Source organism: Vipera ursinii (assembly GCF_947247035.1).
Source record: "Vipera ursinii genome assembly, chromosome: 4".
In the NCBI taxonomy this organism is placed as follows: Eukaryota; Metazoa; Chordata; class Lepidosauria; order Squamata; family Viperidae; genus Vipera; species Vipera ursinii.
Window position 1 is genome coordinate 10,002,219 of NC_139514.1, and position 17,354 is coordinate 10,019,572.

Consider the following 17,354-nt stretch of genomic DNA (forward strand, 5'->3'; position numbering starts at 1 on the left):
GTTGAATCCCTCCTGCAGAGTTTAGCATTTTCAGAACCTGAAAAGGACTACATTTGGAAAAGAGAGGTGTTTGTTCAAGACACTTTCACCCCAGAGAGGGAAACATTACACTAGGTCTTTTTATCACTGTCTTGAATCTTTGCCAATGTACACAATCCATTACTGCAACGTTAGAAATTCACAAAGCGCTGCGATAGCAGTGGTGCTCCATTATTCACTTCCAGCCCTTGGGCTGCGTCAAGAGAGAGACCCTTAAAAAAAGAGCGGGCATCTATTTTTCATTCAGACCTGAAACAGCTTCCCCTATTACACGGTCCCATTCAGAAACCCCAAAGTGGAACAGAGACTTTGGGTTAGGCCAGGGGTGTCAAACTCAATTTCATTGAGGGCCGCATCAGCATTGCGGTTGCCCTCAGGGGGCCGGGTGGGTGTGGCCAGGGTGGGCGTGGCCTACTGGGTGGGCGTGGCTAGAGTGCGTATGGCCTACTGGGTGGGCGTGGCCAGCTCTACATCGTTCGCATCAAGGGTGCCTATGGGGGCCTGGGCAGGAGTGGGACAGATCTGAGGGTCTCTGGCAGGAGGAGGGTCTCTGGGCCAGGGCCAAGGCAGTGGGGGCCGTTCCCTCACTGTTTCCAGGATGGCTTCGCAGGCCACATGAAACCACTTCGCGGGCCGGATCCGGCCCCCGGGCCTTGTGTTTGACATGTCTGGGTTAGGCAAAAGGAAGATTTCGAGGAGTGGAAAATAAACTTTAAATTTGGGGTTGTTTTTTTTTGAAGAATACTCATTTGGAATAAGCTAAGAAGGCAGGCAGACATGGCCCTGGCAGCAAGGAAGGAGTAAGCAACCCGCTAAAATAAGGGAGGGAAGTTTCAGAAAAGATGACAAGTTGTCCTCACTTAGTGACCGTTCAGAGTTACCACGGCTCTACTTTGGAAGCACTTACAACCCGGATTGTAAGTTATGATAGTTATCCCCCACCCCTCATTAATCTCACAAAATTGTCCTCACAAAATCCGGCACTTGGCAACATGGCTGCAATCATGGTTTGCAATCTCCCATGGTCACATGACCATGTTCTAGGGTAATTTTGCCAAAAACGGGCCTTCCGGTTTGCAGCCAAAGCATGCTCATGGCAAACCACCGGATAGCTTAAGCTACACGACGTTTGCTTAATGACCGCGGCGTTTGCTTGAAGACCACGGATTCGCTTAACAACCACCCCAAAGCGAACTTGGTTTTGATCACCTGATGGTCTTATGACCATCACAACTTACAACTGTGACAGGACCAGCAAGTTAAAACCAGCTAGGTTAGCTAACCTCCAATTCCCTAAATGTCTATGGAAATTAACTCAGTGATCCAGGTCGTGGTTGTCCCAAAATTGCTTTTTCAGGAGGCAACTGGACATTCCGGTTTTTCTTTGAAGAGGTTTTGCTTCTCAGCCAAGAAGCTTCTTTAGCTTTTGTGTGGGAGTATGAATGGATTTCCAGAAAACATTTCAGACAACAGGAACCATCTGCGCTTTAGTTTGAGATGCAGACACAGACTCATCCCCAACAGCCTGTGCCTCAACAGTGCAGGGACACAGGGCAGAAAACATCCTGTAGCCACAAAGGCTCCACACCCATTTGCTCTACGCAGATGACCCTGAGGTCACAGGCAAACCTCCAAGTGGCCTCAGCGTCTCTCCAAAAGAAGGCAAATGACCAGCTGTCTGCAAGGGGTATAAATCCTTCCCTTCCCCACCATCCAGTCAGAGCTGAAGAAGCTTCTTGGATGAGAAGTGAAAGGTCTTCAAAAAAAACAACAAGAAAGTCCAGTTGCCTTTTGCAAAAAGCACCTTCAGGACTCCAATTCGCTTAAGGCCTCTCCCTGATTGGATCATGATTCTAGAGCTTGGCTACCTTGACTATACAGGAAGTCCTTGACGTACGACCACAATTGAGCTCAAAGTTTCTATTCTTAAGCAAGACAGTAGAAAAGTGAGTTTTGCTCCATTTTACCACCTTTCTTGTCACAGTTGTTAAATGAATCAATGCAGTTATTAAATTAATAGCACGGATGTTAAGCGAAACTGGCTTCCCTATTGATTTGGCTGGTCAGAAGGTCCCAAAAACGGATCATATGACCTGGGGACAATGCAAACGTCATCAATACATGCCACTTGCCAAGCATACAAATTTTGATCGTGTGACCACGGGGATGCTGCAACTTGTCGTAAGTGTGAAAAACAGCTCCGGAGGCAACTCGTTCCAGAGGGTCGGTGCGCCCACAGAAAAGGCTCTCCCCCTGGGGGTCGCCAGCCAGCATCCCCATGGTCATGTGATTTACATTCAGATTGCTTGACAACTGGCTCATATCTATGAGAGTTGCAGTGTCCCGGGGTCATGTGATCATATTTTGAGACCTTCTGACTTTGGGGAAGCCAAAGTCACTTAACAACCCTGCTACTAATTTGACAACTGCAGTGATTCCCTTAGCAAACGTGGCAATAACAGTCGTAGAATGGGGCAAAAGTCACTTAACACATTTCCCACTTAGCAACATAAATTCTGAGCTTAATTGTGGTGGCAAGTTGAGGACTGCCTGTCCTGGGTACCCATCAAGTCTAACAGCAGGTGTCTAAGCAAAGTTCTTTAGCTCAGACGTCTACAGCAAAGTTCTTCACCGGGTGGAAAAAAAAGCCAAATGCACAACGTTGTGTAGGTAACAAGAACGACACAATTGGCCTTACGCTCTCTCGTGTATCTACCTCAGTCTCCTTGGTTAAGTGGGAGTGAAGAGATTAAGAGGTACGGGGAGGCTAATGCTCCATCCTTTGGCAATCTTGTTCTTTGTTTGGGAAATGTCAGGAAAGGTTAATCAAACATTTTGTTTTTACAATCATTTTCTAGCCCACACAGCAACTAGCAAGAGATGTCTCTTCTCTGTCTATGAAATCCAATCCCCTTTTTGAAAAGCACCTATCAGCTTTTGAAAAAAGAAATAAGAGGCAGACAGGAAACGGGTGATGGCTACACCTGACTGGCCTTGTGTGGGCTCAGAAGCTAAATGGGGTCAGTTCTAGTTAGGACCTGATAAAGGTAAAGGTAAAGGTTCCCCCGCACATGCGTGCTAGTCGTTTCGAACTCTAGGGGCCGGTGCTCATCTCCGTTTCAAAGCCGAAGAGCCAGCGCTTGTCCAAGGACGTCTCCGTGGTCATGTGGCCGGCATGACTAGACGCCAAAGGCGCACGGAACGCTATTACCTTCCCACTGTAGTGGTGCCTATTTTTCTACTTGCATTTTTATATGCTTTCGAACTGCTAGGTTGGCAGAAGCTGGGACGAGTAACAGGCACTCACTCTGTTACGCGGCACTCGGGATTCGACCCACCAAACTGCCAATCTTCTGATCGACAACCTCAGCATCCTAACCCACTGAGCCACCGCGTCCCTATTAGGACCTGATAGAGACCTCCAAAAACCCTAGGATGGAAGGTTGGAGTGGGAAGTTAAAAACCATCAATGAAGAACGCAATGGAAAACCAAGACCTGCATGGATCCTTCAGCTACTAGACTCGTATTCATGGAATCATAGGGTTGGAAGGGATCTTGGAGATCTTCCAGTTCAAAGCAGGACAAAAGGTTGTCCAATCTTTTCTTGAAAGCCTCCAGCAACAGAGCACCCACAACTCCAGGAGGCATGCTGTTCCATTGCTTAATGTCAGGAAATTCCTCTTTATTTCCAGTTTAGGTCTCCCTCTGAGGAGCTGCCTCTCATTGATTCTTGCCTACCCACAATACTATGGAGAGTAAATCAAGGTCCTCTTCCATGAGGCAACCCTTCAAGTGTTCCAAAGAAGCTTTCCCAAAAGGCAACTGGAACTTCTTGTTCTTTATTTTTCCCTTTAAGACGTTTTGCTTCTCATCCAAGAAGCTCCTTCAGTTCTGAAACTTGAACTGAAGAAACATCTTGGGTGAGAAGCAAAACGGTTTCAAGGAACATCACCCCCCCACACACACACCCCAAAGAAAGTCCAGTTGCCTTTCGGAAAAGCACCTTTGGGACAACCATGACCAGAATGATTGATAATTTCCATAGACATTCAGCCCTACAAGTAAGGCTGTAAGCCTTCCAGTTGCTCTTAATAGTGAGATGTTGTTGTTGTTAGTTACGAAGTCGTGTCCGACCCATTGCAACCCCATGGACAATGTTCCTCCAGGCCTTCCTGTCCTCTACCATCTTCTGGAGTCCATTTAAGCTCAGGCCTACTGCTTCACTGACTCCATCCAGCCACCTCGTTCTCTGTCATCCCCTTCTTCTCTTGCCCTCAACTTTTCCCAGCATCAGGCTCTTCTCCAGTGAGTCCTTCCTACTCATTAGGTGGCCGAACTATTTAAGTTTGAACTTCAAGATCTGGCCTTCTAAAGAGCAGTCAGTCAGGGTTGATCTCCTCTAGGACTGACCGGTTTGAAATAGCGAGATGAGCAGCACATAAATATAATAAATAAATAGAATAAGTCTCCCAGATTTGCTCTCGATAGCGAGATGAGCAGCATATGAATTTAATATATAAATAAAATTGGAAGACTGCTATCACATCACCCCTAGTCCTTCTCTTTGTTATACTTAGACATATCTAGTTCCTACAATCGTTCATCATCATTTTAGCCTCCAGAGCTCTTATCACTTTTGTTACTCTTCTCTACATTCTTTCTAGAGTCTCAGCATCTTTTTTTATAATAATAATAATAATAAGTTGGAAGAGACCTTGGAGGTCATCTACAGTAGTCCAACCCCCTGCTAAGGCAGGAAACCCTATACCATTTCAGACAAATGGCTGTCCAGTCTCTTCTTCTTTTGTATTACATTTATATGGAAAACCAGTCAAAGGCTTAAGAACCGGTCCACTGTACATTGAAGTGACTTCTTTATCTTCCTTAGCTCTTCTCCTCTTGAATCTTCCCACATAACTATTTATCTACAGTTTTTTCCCAGTCTTACCCCCTTCTTTATAGGAAGGGCGATTCCCTGCTCAGAAAAGCAAAATAAGCAAGGAAAAAACTCTCAGACAAAAGTCATGCAGAATACCTCTTCCTTTTTTGTCAACTGATGGTTACCAATTTCACCCAAAATTATTTCTGGAGAATTTTTCCCCTCCCACCATAAGTGTGTACGTGTTTAGACAGGTGATCCTCAACTTAAAATCATTCATCTAGAGAATATTCAAAGTTACAATGAAAGTGCAAAAAAAGAGACTTATGACTCATCCTTTCACTTAAAAAATGTCCCCAGCATCCCCCAGAGTCACGTGGTCAAAATTCAGATGCTTAGCCATTAGCATTTATTTATGACAACTGCAGCATCCTGGGTCATGTGTTCATCCTTTGCGAACTTCACAGTCAGCTTCCAACAAGCAAGGTCAATGGGGAAGCCAGAGTGACCATGATTTACTTAGCAACTGCAGTGATGTCAGGTGCAAAAAAAATCAGGAGTCAAGGCAGTTCAAATGAATACAGGTTTATTACAGGCTAATGGTCGCTACAAGAATCTGAACTACTAACAGTCAAAGCAAATTAGTGGTAGATAAGAGTCAACAGAGTTCACGATGGGCTGGATGTAGACCTCTTGTGGACTCAAAGGGATTCGAGACTGTTGATGCATTTGACCCCTCCCTTGGGCTCAGGATGGTCATCTCCTGCAAGTGATTCACTTAACAGCAATGCCAAAAAAGGCCATAAAATTGGGTGTGACTTACTTGCTTAGCAATGGAAATGCTAGTCCGAGTAATGGTCATAAAGGGAGGACTATGAACATGGACATGCACTCATATACGTAGATGTGGCCCTTGATATTCACAGGAATTCTCTTTCAGACAAGGCTGGAGTCTAGTAAATCCACAAATAATTGGGCACGGACAAACACACTTTACCCATGTATAAAAAAAACTGTCCAAAATTTTCAGCATGCATCACATACACCAAAATGGACTCAAAGGAGTGAATGTATAAGGCTTTTCAGAGGTCACATACATATTTCCAGACTATGGTTACTTGTAACTGCAGATAATGAGATTGCAAATAATAAGGGCTTGCCAGAACGTAGGTACATACACTTTCCTAAAGTCACACCACAAAAAAAAAGAGCAAGGCTAGAAAAAATAATAATAATGGATTTAATAAGTGGCAATTAAAATTAATTGCCTGTAAAATAAGGTTCCCCATTTTGAAAAATAGTTGTTTCCCTGTTTGCACATACTGTTCTCCCTCTCTTATGCACACACAAATTCTTTTCTCCCATACAAGAAACACACAAATACTCTACCTTTCAGCAGCAAGTACAAAAATAGTGAGACAGAAAAAGGCTGGAGATTGAGTGAGACTGCAAAGAGGGATGGAAAGAGGCGGGAGGAACAAAACGTCATGGAAATAAAGTGAAGGGGAGAATCATTTGTCAGGAGAGAAAAGAGAAAGGAAGCAAGAAAACCCGTATCCATAGGTTACAAAGGGTTAAATTTCCAGACAAACAGCCTCTTCCAAAATTGGAGCTGGTCTTCAAAGATGTCCACACTTTGCAGCCAGATATCAACAGGCATCTGTTTATTCCTTAACATCTAATAATTTCTTTGATGCTTATTCTTGTCTTATCAAAGACCCTTCCTCAATTCATCCGATCAATCTTTTGGATTCATTTGATCAAAGCTTTGTCTTCCTATCAGATGGATGAGTACAAGTAGTCCTTAACTTACGACCACCCTTGAGCCTAACATTTCATTTGCTAAGCGAGACAGTTGTTGAATGGGGTTTGCCCCATTTTACGACTTTTCTTGGGTTAGATGTTAAGCGAATCACTTAAGTTGTTAAGTTAGTAACACGGTTGTTAAGTGAATCCCCATCGACTTTGCTTGTCAGACGGCCACAAAAGGGGATCACATGATCCCGGGGGACAACCCCCATAAATATCATTCAGTTGCCAAGCGTCTGAATTTTTTTTATATAATATATTTTATTGATTTTTAAAAAAAACACACAAATCACTTAATAATTGGTGTCTGGGTTACATTTGTAAAACAACCACTAACTACTGAGTTCTATAATCCATAATCCACATAATAGTTTTAGTTGATTTCCTCTTTTCCCAAAATATCCTTTTGCAAACATTGAGTTATTGTTTTTATAGAAAACAATTAAATATATATATATTTTTCCCCAATAGTCCTAAAAATAATAATCACATCAATATAATACTTCTTTTCTATTTCTTTAACCATATTTAACCTTACTGAGCCTTGGTGGAGCAGTGGGCTAATGCCTCCTTAAGTAACACCAGCTGCCTGCAATTAGTGCAGGTTCACATCCCACCAGGCTCAAGGTTGACTCAGCCTTCCATCCTTCCGAGGTAGGTAAAATGAGGACCCAGATTGTTGGGGGCAATAAGCTGACTTTGTAATAATGCCGCTGGGGGGGGGGCAAAAGCCCTAATAAGCAGGCATATACATAGAATGAAGGCTATTGCTAAGCTTGTAAGCCGCCCTGAGTCTTCGGAGAAGGGCGGGATATAAATGGAATTAAAATAAAATAAATAAAATATTCAAACAAATGTTTCTTTTTTAAGTATTCTCTCTGGTAAGTCCCATCATCTATTTTCTTAGTTTCCACTTTAGTCTTTTTCTTTTGCCAAGTGTCTTTCTTAATCAATGTATTTTGCTGAATCAAAAGGTTTTTCCGTATGTTCATAAATGTTACTGCAGATATAAAAAGTAAATCAGGAGAAGAATCCCGTCTTTGCACGGGACTTCTGCCTTTCCATGTTTATTGAAAATCTTTTTTTCTTTTTCTTTCTCTCCGCTTCTCTTATCATTTCCTTTTCTCTCCACAGTCCATTTTATTCAATTTTCTTTTCTTGTTCTCGGATTTATTTTGTAGTCTTAAGGGATAAGTTGTTCTTTCCAATTCTTGTAATTTTTTTTCCACTAGGATTAAATCATATTTCCTTGTTTTGTTAAGTTCCATCTTTAAGTCTCCATTCTCCATTCTATATCCATTTATCTGTTTTATCTGCTCCTTCTCTGTTGTTTTCTGGGAATTTTTTTGTTGTAGAATTAACTTGGAAATAGATTGATTTATATTTTCAAAGTTGTTTTGGGTTGCTTTGTGGCTTAAAGTCATTGTTATTTGAATTAATTGCAGTATACTATATATCTCCTCCTGTGAAGTATTTATGTTTTCCTGATACGTTCTTTCTACATGTCTCTGATCCATGATAGCCAAGAATTTGACTTTTCCTCTTCCTTTCTTTTCTCTGCAAATAGCTTTAGAGTCCCAGTTAGATAGATATTTGTAATCCAAACAGTTCAAAAAAGATTTTTCTGAAATTTATAATTTTCTTTGTCTACAGCCCAGATTATTGTCTTTTTTTGGTCACAGCTGTTCTTTCTTGTTAAAGCTTTGAAGGTCACAGACACAGATTAGCTTTTCCCAGGTTTTGCCAAGTGTTATATATTAACGCCATACCTGTCATAGTCTTCATCCACCATTAGGTGTCAGCAACTATTTGTTTTTCAAGTTCCAAAACAATTATCTTTAAAATGAGAGTCTTAACCATTCAAACAATTTTAGGTTTATCCTGTTTTAAGTTTTAAGTTTCAGGTTTTATATTTATTTCACTTCTATATATTTTGATCCTCCATAAAAAAAGATTAATTTGCCACTTCCGTTAGTATAAGGGTAGGGCGGAAATCCTCCTCCTTCCCTTTTGGAGGTATTTTGCTTCTTGGGGATCTGCTCCAGGAAATTAAATGTAAAATAGAAAAGAGAAGATCAAATTCCTCACCCAGTTTCAAGCACACTGTTCACAGTTGTGCTGGTTAGTGCTTTTGGACTTCAGTTGCTAGTAGCTTGGGCTGGTAGATGCAATATGGCCAGCCTTTCTCCTATCGGGTTAGAAGGCTTTCCCCAAGTCAAAGAGAACAGCCACCGCCATTCCAGAATCACTTGAGCACCCTTCTTTCTTCATCACCTCTCCGGGGTGACTTAGACCCATTTAGGGTCCCTGGGCAGGGCGAAATTAGCCATGGGGGTGCAGAGAATCCGCAAGCCCGTGACTATTGCACAAACCCGGAAGTCCCAAGCGTCTGAATTTTGATCATGACCATGGGGTGCTGTAACACTTGGAAGTGTGAAAAATGATCATAAATCACTTTTTCCAGTGCTGTTGTAACTTTGAATAGTCACTGAGTGTAAGTTGAGGACTACCACCTATATGCTTGTATGTCCTAAATGTCCCCTTAAAAATAAGTCAACAATATAAACTCCCAGCATTTAAAAATGGAGGAGACACAGAAACAATAGTATGATAACTGTCATCCCAATTCTAGATAATTGCGATAGAATGGACCTTTTTTTGAACTGTAGTTTTGCCAAACCTGCACTGACAACACAAGATCTTAATATGGCACAGTTGTTATGACCATGTTCCTTCAAAAGAAGTAAACACTTACCTAGAAACATGCAGTATCAGCAGCAAGTAGAAGACAAAAAAGAGGTTGTGGGTATACCAAAATATGTCATAATCTGAAACCCTGCAAAGACCGAAAGAATAAATAAATTACCGGGCAATCAAAGAGTTTTCCATTGTTATGTGCGCAGTGCTGAGTAAGCTGAAATTTAACTACTCAGACCTGGACTTATTCCAGAGGGTTGTGTGTGTTTTTTTTTTCAGTTTCCTTCTAAAAGAAAGGCGTTTCAAAGAAAATACACAATTGTTTACCCCCAGAGTATTTTGTGCAAAAGAGAACATTTTCTAAAAATAAATAAATAAATAAAGGGTAAGGAAAAAGAGAAAAACGAGAGAGAAATGACAACATTTTTTCAAATAACTTAATTGGATGTTAACACAGAAACATGTCAAGGTCTGTCCTCCATCATTTTGGAGTGTAGGATACGGAATAATGGATATAGGAATAATGGATTTCAGCTATAGAAAGGCAGATACTGAATGAAACTTAGAAGACATTTCTTAACAGTAAGACCCGTTTGACAAGGCAATCAATTATCTTGAGAAATGGTGAAGTTTTCTTTCAATTAAAATTTGGAAAGTTATATTTTGAGAATGGCTTAATTTTGGATTCCTGTACTAAGCAAGTGGTTGGACTTGATAATTTCAAGGACCGGATCCAGCATTATGACCAATGCTTGGAATATAGAATAATAGAGTTGGAAGGAACCTTGGAGGTCTTCTAGTCCAACCCCTGTTCAAAAAGGAGACACTACACCATTTCAGACAAATGATTGTCCAGTCTTTTTTTGAAAGCCTCCAGTGATGGAGCACTCACAACCTCTGAAAGCAAGTTGTTCCGTTGGTTGATTGCTCTCAAACAAAACTAACCCCCCCAAAAAACATTAAAAATGTGAATTAAAAAGAACAAAAGACAAAAATACACACTATCCCCTCCTAGTTGAACACTGACAACTCTATTGCAACAGTAACAGCTTTCCTCCTTGCGAAAGAGGTCCAAAATTTGTAAGCTTCTGCATCTATTTCCAACCCAACTGAGTTGTAATATATTGCATATATGAAATAAAAAATAGTCAACAGGTTAATAATAATAATAATAATAATAATAATGATGATGATGATGATGATGAAGAAGAAGAAGAAGAAGAAGAAGAAGAAGAAGAAGAAGAAGAAGAAGAAGAAGAAGAAGAAGAAGTAGTAGTTGGAAGGGACCTTGGAGGTCATCTAGTCCAACCCCCTGCTCAGGCAGGAAACCTTATACCATTTCAGGCAAATGGCTGTCCAGTCTCTTCTTAAAAACCTCCAGTGTTGGAGCATTCACCACCTCTGGAGGCAGGTTGTTCCACTGATTAATTGTTCTAACTGTCAGGAAGTTTCTCTTTAGTTCTAGGTTGCTTCTCTCCTTTGACTAGTTTCCATCCATTGCTTCTTGTCCTGCTTTCAGGTGTTTTGGTTAAACAACAACAAAGCTAAAGTTCAAGGCACTCAATTAACAATCTGTTATTGTAATGTGTTGTGATTCAGGGTCAGCCTGTGGGTTCGGCAGTTGGGTCGGACAATTCCGAGGAGGAGGAGGAGGGGGGTGTTGGAGAGCCTGCAGAGGATAGCCCTGAGGCTCCGCAGAGCCCTCAGCCAGGCCCCTCTCATCTGGTCACGACGCAGACCCAGCTGTGTGAGCCTGACAGCGTGGATGAAGATGACCCACAGCTGGCCCTGTTCAAGGACGCCCGACGCAGGAGGCAGGCAATCAGGAGTAATCAGAGGAAGGCAATGGGGCACCTCGGAAGGAGGCAGAGAGAAGCCACGCCTTGAACTGTTTAAAAGGGGAATGTGTGGGAGGGCTGGTTTGCTGAAGGCAACCGTTTGAATGGCTCCTGTTTCATGGTTCGTGTTTCTGTTTTGCTCTGTTTTATGTCAATAAATTTGGCAGGCTTAGTTCCAGCCTCTTGCCGTTATGTAAAGGGGTTGTCCCTGCCTTTTCTGCAGGGCCGGTAGTAGGCTGGTACAGAACATAATGTCTGTATTGAATTACAGGGGTTCCCAACTCCTGGTCCGAAATCCAGTGCCGGGTTGTAGTCTGTTCGGACCTGAGCTGTAGAAGTGGTATGCGTACACACGCACGAACATGCACACAATCCTGCATTTGTGAAAGCAGTGTACAAATACATGTGACACCATCCTCTCCCCCCCCCCCCGATACACAGCTGCCACCTGTCAGTCCACTGTTGTACTGTTTTCCTTTTGTTTGTTTCTTTTCACATCTTTTTTTCCTCATCCTTGTCAGGCAATATTTGCACAGGCAATATTTTACCTCAGTGTTTCCCAACCTTGGCTATTGGAAGATGTGTATACTTCAACTCCCAGAATTCCCCAGCCGGCAGTGCTGGCTAAGCATTCTGGGAGTTGAAGTCCACACATGTTCAAGTGGCCAAGAAAGGGAAATGCTGTTTTTTCCATGTTTGAACCCAACCCATGAAGAGTTAAACCAAGGCTTGGTATTGTGGTCAGATTGAATCTCACCTAATGGCATAAGTGGATGCAGTAGACATTAGGAACAAGACTAGCACCATAAGGACACCGGTTAATCCAGGAACTGAAAGAAAAGCACACACAATAGTTATAAATTGTATTTTTAAAATGGGCGTTTCCCTTGGCCCTACTATAAAAAATTACAGTGGTTATAACCAGATGCTTTAGACCAGGAACAGTTAGCCCTCTTTGATTTTAATGGTTCTATTTGAAATATTACTACTTCTGGATCCACTGGGTACACTTTTAAACATCCCGTCCACCTGAGCAGGAGAGAAAAGGGAATGAAGGCTAGATTGATGAAAGGAAAATTCATTTACAGGTAGTCCTTGATTTACGGAATTTGAGCCCCAAAATTTCTGTGGCTAAGCGAGACAGCTAAGTGAGATTTGTCCCATTTTACAACCTTTGTTGCCACAGCTGTTAAGCGAATCTCTGCAGTTGTTAAGTTATTAAGACGGTTGTTAAGTGAATCTGGCTTTCCCATTGACTTCGCTAACCAGAAGGTCACAAAAGGTGATGACATGATCCCGGGACACTGCAACCATCATAAATACGTGCCAGTTGCCAAGCATCCCAAATTTTAATCAAGTGACCCCAGGGATACTTCAAAGGCTGCAAATGTGAAAAAAAAGGTCATAAGTCACTTTTTTCAGTGCCATTGTAACCTCAAACAGTCACTAAATGAATGGTTATAAAATGAGGACAACTTGTACATCCCACTGACCGTAACAGGACTTTGAGATTTCTTGCAGCTAATTGGTTCCATTGATTTCAAAGAGATTTCGGCTATTTGGGGTGAACCAATGATGCTGAAATCAGTGGGATGTAACTATTTCCATCTCAAGTTCTTTGGAGTCTTTTGGAATACAAGTAATCTTCACTTAGCAACCAGAATCAAGACTTGCAGCTCCGTCAGTAAACGTTGCAGTCAGCTAAGCAGAAGATCACATGACACCCAACAGGCTCATGAAAGCACTTCCCCTTTGGTCAATAAATGAGATATCATGCGACTATGTCTTGCCAGTTTATTTCTATAGGAAGCCAATGGTGATCATGTGACTTGGGATGCTGCAATGGTTGCAAAACATTGCAACGGTCCAGTTGTTAAGTGGATCTGGCTTCCCCCATTGGCTTTGCTTGTCAGAAGGTCACAAAAGGGGGCCATGTGACCCTGGGACACTGTATAAATATGAGTCAGTTGCAAAGTGTCCGAATTTTGATCATGTGACCCTGGGGATGCTGGAACAGTCATAAGTGTGAAAATCATGTCATTTTTTTCAGGGCTGTTGTAAATTTGAACAGTCACTAAATGAATGGTTATAAGTCAAGGACTACCTGTATGGTCCATCCAAAACAGCCAAAGCAATGCTTTGTTTTGTAGCATTCTAGTTTCCCCTTTTTTATTTCAGTATTAAATAATCTTAAAAAGTGAGGGGGGAGTGTTAGCCTCTGGCTACACTGGTACAGGTGGGCAACATGTTAACCCACCCATTTTTTCAACATGTTTCCTGATTGTGATTTTTTTTTAGCTTAAGTCTATTAATCCATGATTGCAGCTCTGGCCATATTTATTTAGCTCCAAAGCAGTGGAATAAATTCAAAATGCATTACATATGGAATCAGGGAGTCCAAGAAGGGGAGAGGATTGGCTAGGTTTTAGAAAAGCTGGAATTTTCTTAGTTCATTTTCATTTAAAAATATTCGAATCTCTTGTCTCAGGACATTTTTTTTTGAAATGCACAAATTATTATTGCATGCATCTCACACACAAAAGCACACACAAAGACACAGCCAGACGGCCCCGAGGATAAATGACAGTGCTGGTATTAAGAGCCCAATTTTGTTTCTGTTTTTCAAAACACTGTCCAGAGGTTTTATTGCATAATTCAACAAAGCTTCTTCTGAGTTACCTGTTGCAAAAAGGAATTTCCTGGGATCCTAGAAAACAGAGACAGACACAGACAGTATGAATGATTTAGCAAGGCAGAAATAAGTCCATCAGCATTCTGAGCCAGAGGCATGTTTCTGGAGATGAATTGCTGAGATTGACTTTAAACAAGCTGTCTAAATCATACAGTATCTCTTGCCTGAACCTTTTTCAAATGTTGGCCAAAAATTGCAGGGGATGGAGTAGACATATCCTAGGCAATTAAGAGTAAAAATGGAAGAGAAACTCTAAAAAGAACATTTGGACCCCCTAAATATGTATCCAAACTAGAATGCATTTCTGCATATATATATATTTTGGAACGACGATGAGGTTCTCAACATAAGCAAAAATATTAAAAAATGTAATGTAAAGTCAAGGTGTGCACCCATGATATGTACATTTAGGGCAGGGCTTTTCAACCAGTGGTATGGGTACCACCTGTGGTACATTTGCACCTGGCAGGTGGTACGTGACCACCCTAGAGAAGTGGTAGAGGGGAATGAGCTGAACCAGTGGCAGCATCGCACCAGCCTGAGCGAGAGACGGCTGGAACTGCAGGGCTGTCAGGGCTCAGCGGAAGCACCAGGATCAGCACCAGGCTCCAGCTGGAGCTCGGCGCTGATCCTGGCACTGCTTAGCCCAGAAGAAGCTCCAATCAGCTGGAAGGTTGCAGCATCTCCAGGGTCTTGTGATTTACATTCAGATGCTTGGCAACTGATTCATATTTATGACGGTCACAGTGTCCCAGGGTCATGTGAAGTGACCAAAACCTGCTGCAACCACCCAGCAGATGGGGGGGAATAAAAACCAACCCCCACCCCATCCCTGCTGCCAGTCCTCAACAGACGGATGAAAACCTTGGACAGGAGGAAGAGCACCGCCGGGTGGGAAGGCAAGTGTCTTGCTCGGCTGTGGCTTGGGGGGCACTTTTTTCAGTGCCATTGTAACTTTGAACAGTCAGTAAGTGAACTGTTTTAAGTCAAGGACTAGCTGTACTTTTATCACTTCTTTCCTTTTTTTGGTCATCCAGTTTTTGACACCTTGCTAGGCGACTGGTGGTACTCGGATGTTGCCATATCCTAAAAGTGGTACAGTGGGTGAAAAGGTTGAAAAGCCCTGATTTTGCGAACACTGCCTGGGCTTTAAACTGGAATTGTAAGGATTTGACAATGGGAAGAGAACACCTCATCTTTTTCCCTGACCTTCCTGGAAGTCTCCCCAAGTCAGTGTCCTCCAGAAGAATGGATACTAAAGCTCCTCAATGTCTGATAAATATGGCATTTGTTGAGAATCCTGGCAGTTTGGCAACAAGTTATCTGGATAGTAGAAGCTTACTACAGGCTTCTCACTACCTGGCTGTCAAAGGTCACCCAAGAAACAACAATTTTAAGGAAGAAATCAAATATTGGCCTTCTCACTTCACCACGGTAGCTGGCTGCGTTGAGTACGAGGAACTGTTCACTGTAATTCCTAGAGAAGTTTAAAGCGTTCACCAAGTGGGCAGCAACATGGATCACTAAACAGAACAGAACAAAGAGCTCATTTCACCAAAATACAACGTGACGATTTTTTTCTAGCAAAAGAACTGCCCCCGGGAACAAATGGATTCACTTTAACGACTGCGGTGTTCACTTAATGAACCTTGCATTCACTTGACAAAAAGAAGTAGCAAAGAGCCTTGGCGTGCAAGAGCCTTGGTGGAGCAGTGGGCTATTGCCTCCTTAAGTAACACCAGCTGCCTGCAATTAGTTCAGGTTCGCATCCCACTAGGCTCAAGGTTGACTCAGCCTTCCATCCTTCCGAGGTAGGTAAAATGAGGACCCAGATTGTTGGGGGCAATTAAGCTGACTTTGTAATAATGCCGCTTGGGGTGTGTGTGTGAAAGCCCTAATAAGCAAGCATATACATAGAATGAAGGCTACTGCTAAGCTTGTAAGCCGCCCTGAGTCTTCGGAGAAGGGCGGGATATAAATGGAATTAAAATAATAATAAAAAAATAATAAAATCAGGTCTGGTCACGTAGGTGCCTTGAATTATAATCATTATGACTTACGACGGAAATTCCCAGATCCACTATAGTCGTAAGTCAAGGATTACTGAAGTAGAAAAAGCAGCCTTTTCAAAAAAAAGCTCCTGATTTGTCCAAGCGTGGATTCCCAGATAGCCATCTTACTCTTTCTTCAACGTGAGCCACTTTACAGTATTGCTTTGCCAAAAGGCACCACTACAGTTTCATTCTGTGGTGAAAGCTCTTACTGAATCCCAGACTCTGTAAGCAGTCCCCATTCGCTCTTCAGTGCATTGTAAAATTGTATTCTGACCCAATGGTGGGTCAAGAACAGGAAACACGGTGCTGTTTTGTGAAAGTTGCTATCGTGTTTCAAATCAAGCATGACCTGATACTTGCAGGACAAGAAGCAATGGATGGAAACTAATCAAGGAAAGACCCAACCTAGAGCTAAGGAGAAATTTCCTGACAGTGAGAACAATTAATGAGTGGAATGAGTTGCCTGCAGAGGTTGTGGGTGCCCCATCACTGGAGATTTTTAAGAAGAGATTATCTTGTCTTCCTATAACTCATGTTGTTGTTGTTGTTGTTAGTTGCGAAGTCGTGTCCGACCCATCGCGACCCTATGGACAATGTTCCTCCAGGCCTTCCTGTCCTCTACCATCTTCTGGAGTCCATCTAAGCCAGGGGTGTCAAACTCAATTTCATCAGCATTGCGGTTGCCCTCAGGGGGCTGGGGGGGTATGGCCAGGGTGGGCGTGGCCTACTGGGTGGGCGTGGCTCGAGTGCGTATGGCCTACTGGGTGGGCGTGGCCAGCTCTACATCGTTTGCATTAAGGGTGCCTATGGGGGCCTGGGCAGGAGTGGGACAGATCTGAGGGTCTCTGGCAGGAGGGTCTCTGGGCCAAGGCCAAGGCAGTGGGGACCGTTCCCTCACTGTTTCCAGGATGACTTCGCGGGCCGCATGAAACCACTTCGCAGGCCGGATCCGGCCCCCGGGCCTTGTGTTTGACATCTCTGATCTAAGCTCAGGCCTACTGCTTCAGTGACTCCATCCAGCCACCTCATTCTCTGTCGTCCCCTTCTTCTCTTGCCCTCAATCTTTCCCAGCAGTAGGCTCTTCTCCAGTGAGTCCTTCCTCCTCATTAGGTGGCCAAAGTATTTGAGTTTTAGCTTCAGGATCTGGCCTTCTAAAGAGCAGTCAGGGTTGATCTCCTCTAGGACTGACCGGTTTGATCGCCTTGCAGTCCGAGGGACTCGCAGGAGTCTTCTCCAGCACCACCTATAACTCATATCTATGAACAAATCCTTAAACCTGCTCATTCATTCCTCATGGAATGAATGGGAAGGATTATTATAATTAATTCAACTTTTATTTCAAATG

General features: G+C 42.7%; 1 protein-coding gene across 1 annotated transcript in view; it reads right to left on the reverse strand.

The window, feature by feature from the left end:
* NOX4 (NADPH oxidase 4) overlaps window positions 1–17,354 on the reverse strand; it is a gene marked incomplete at its 5' end in the record, with an annotated part of 138,434 nt that overhangs the window by 97,275 nt on the left and 23,805 nt on the right. Inside the window, 4 exons of the mRNA XM_083362136.1 lie at window positions 9,484–9,564; window positions 12,021–12,093; window positions 13,943–13,970; window positions 15,381–15,478. Coding sequence (XP_083218262.1) covers window positions 9,484–9,564; window positions 12,021–12,093; window positions 13,943–13,970; window positions 15,381–15,478 — 280 coding nt within the window. The remainder of the gene's footprint in view (window positions 1–9,483; window positions 9,565–12,020; window positions 12,094–13,942; window positions 13,971–15,380; window positions 15,479–17,354) is intronic.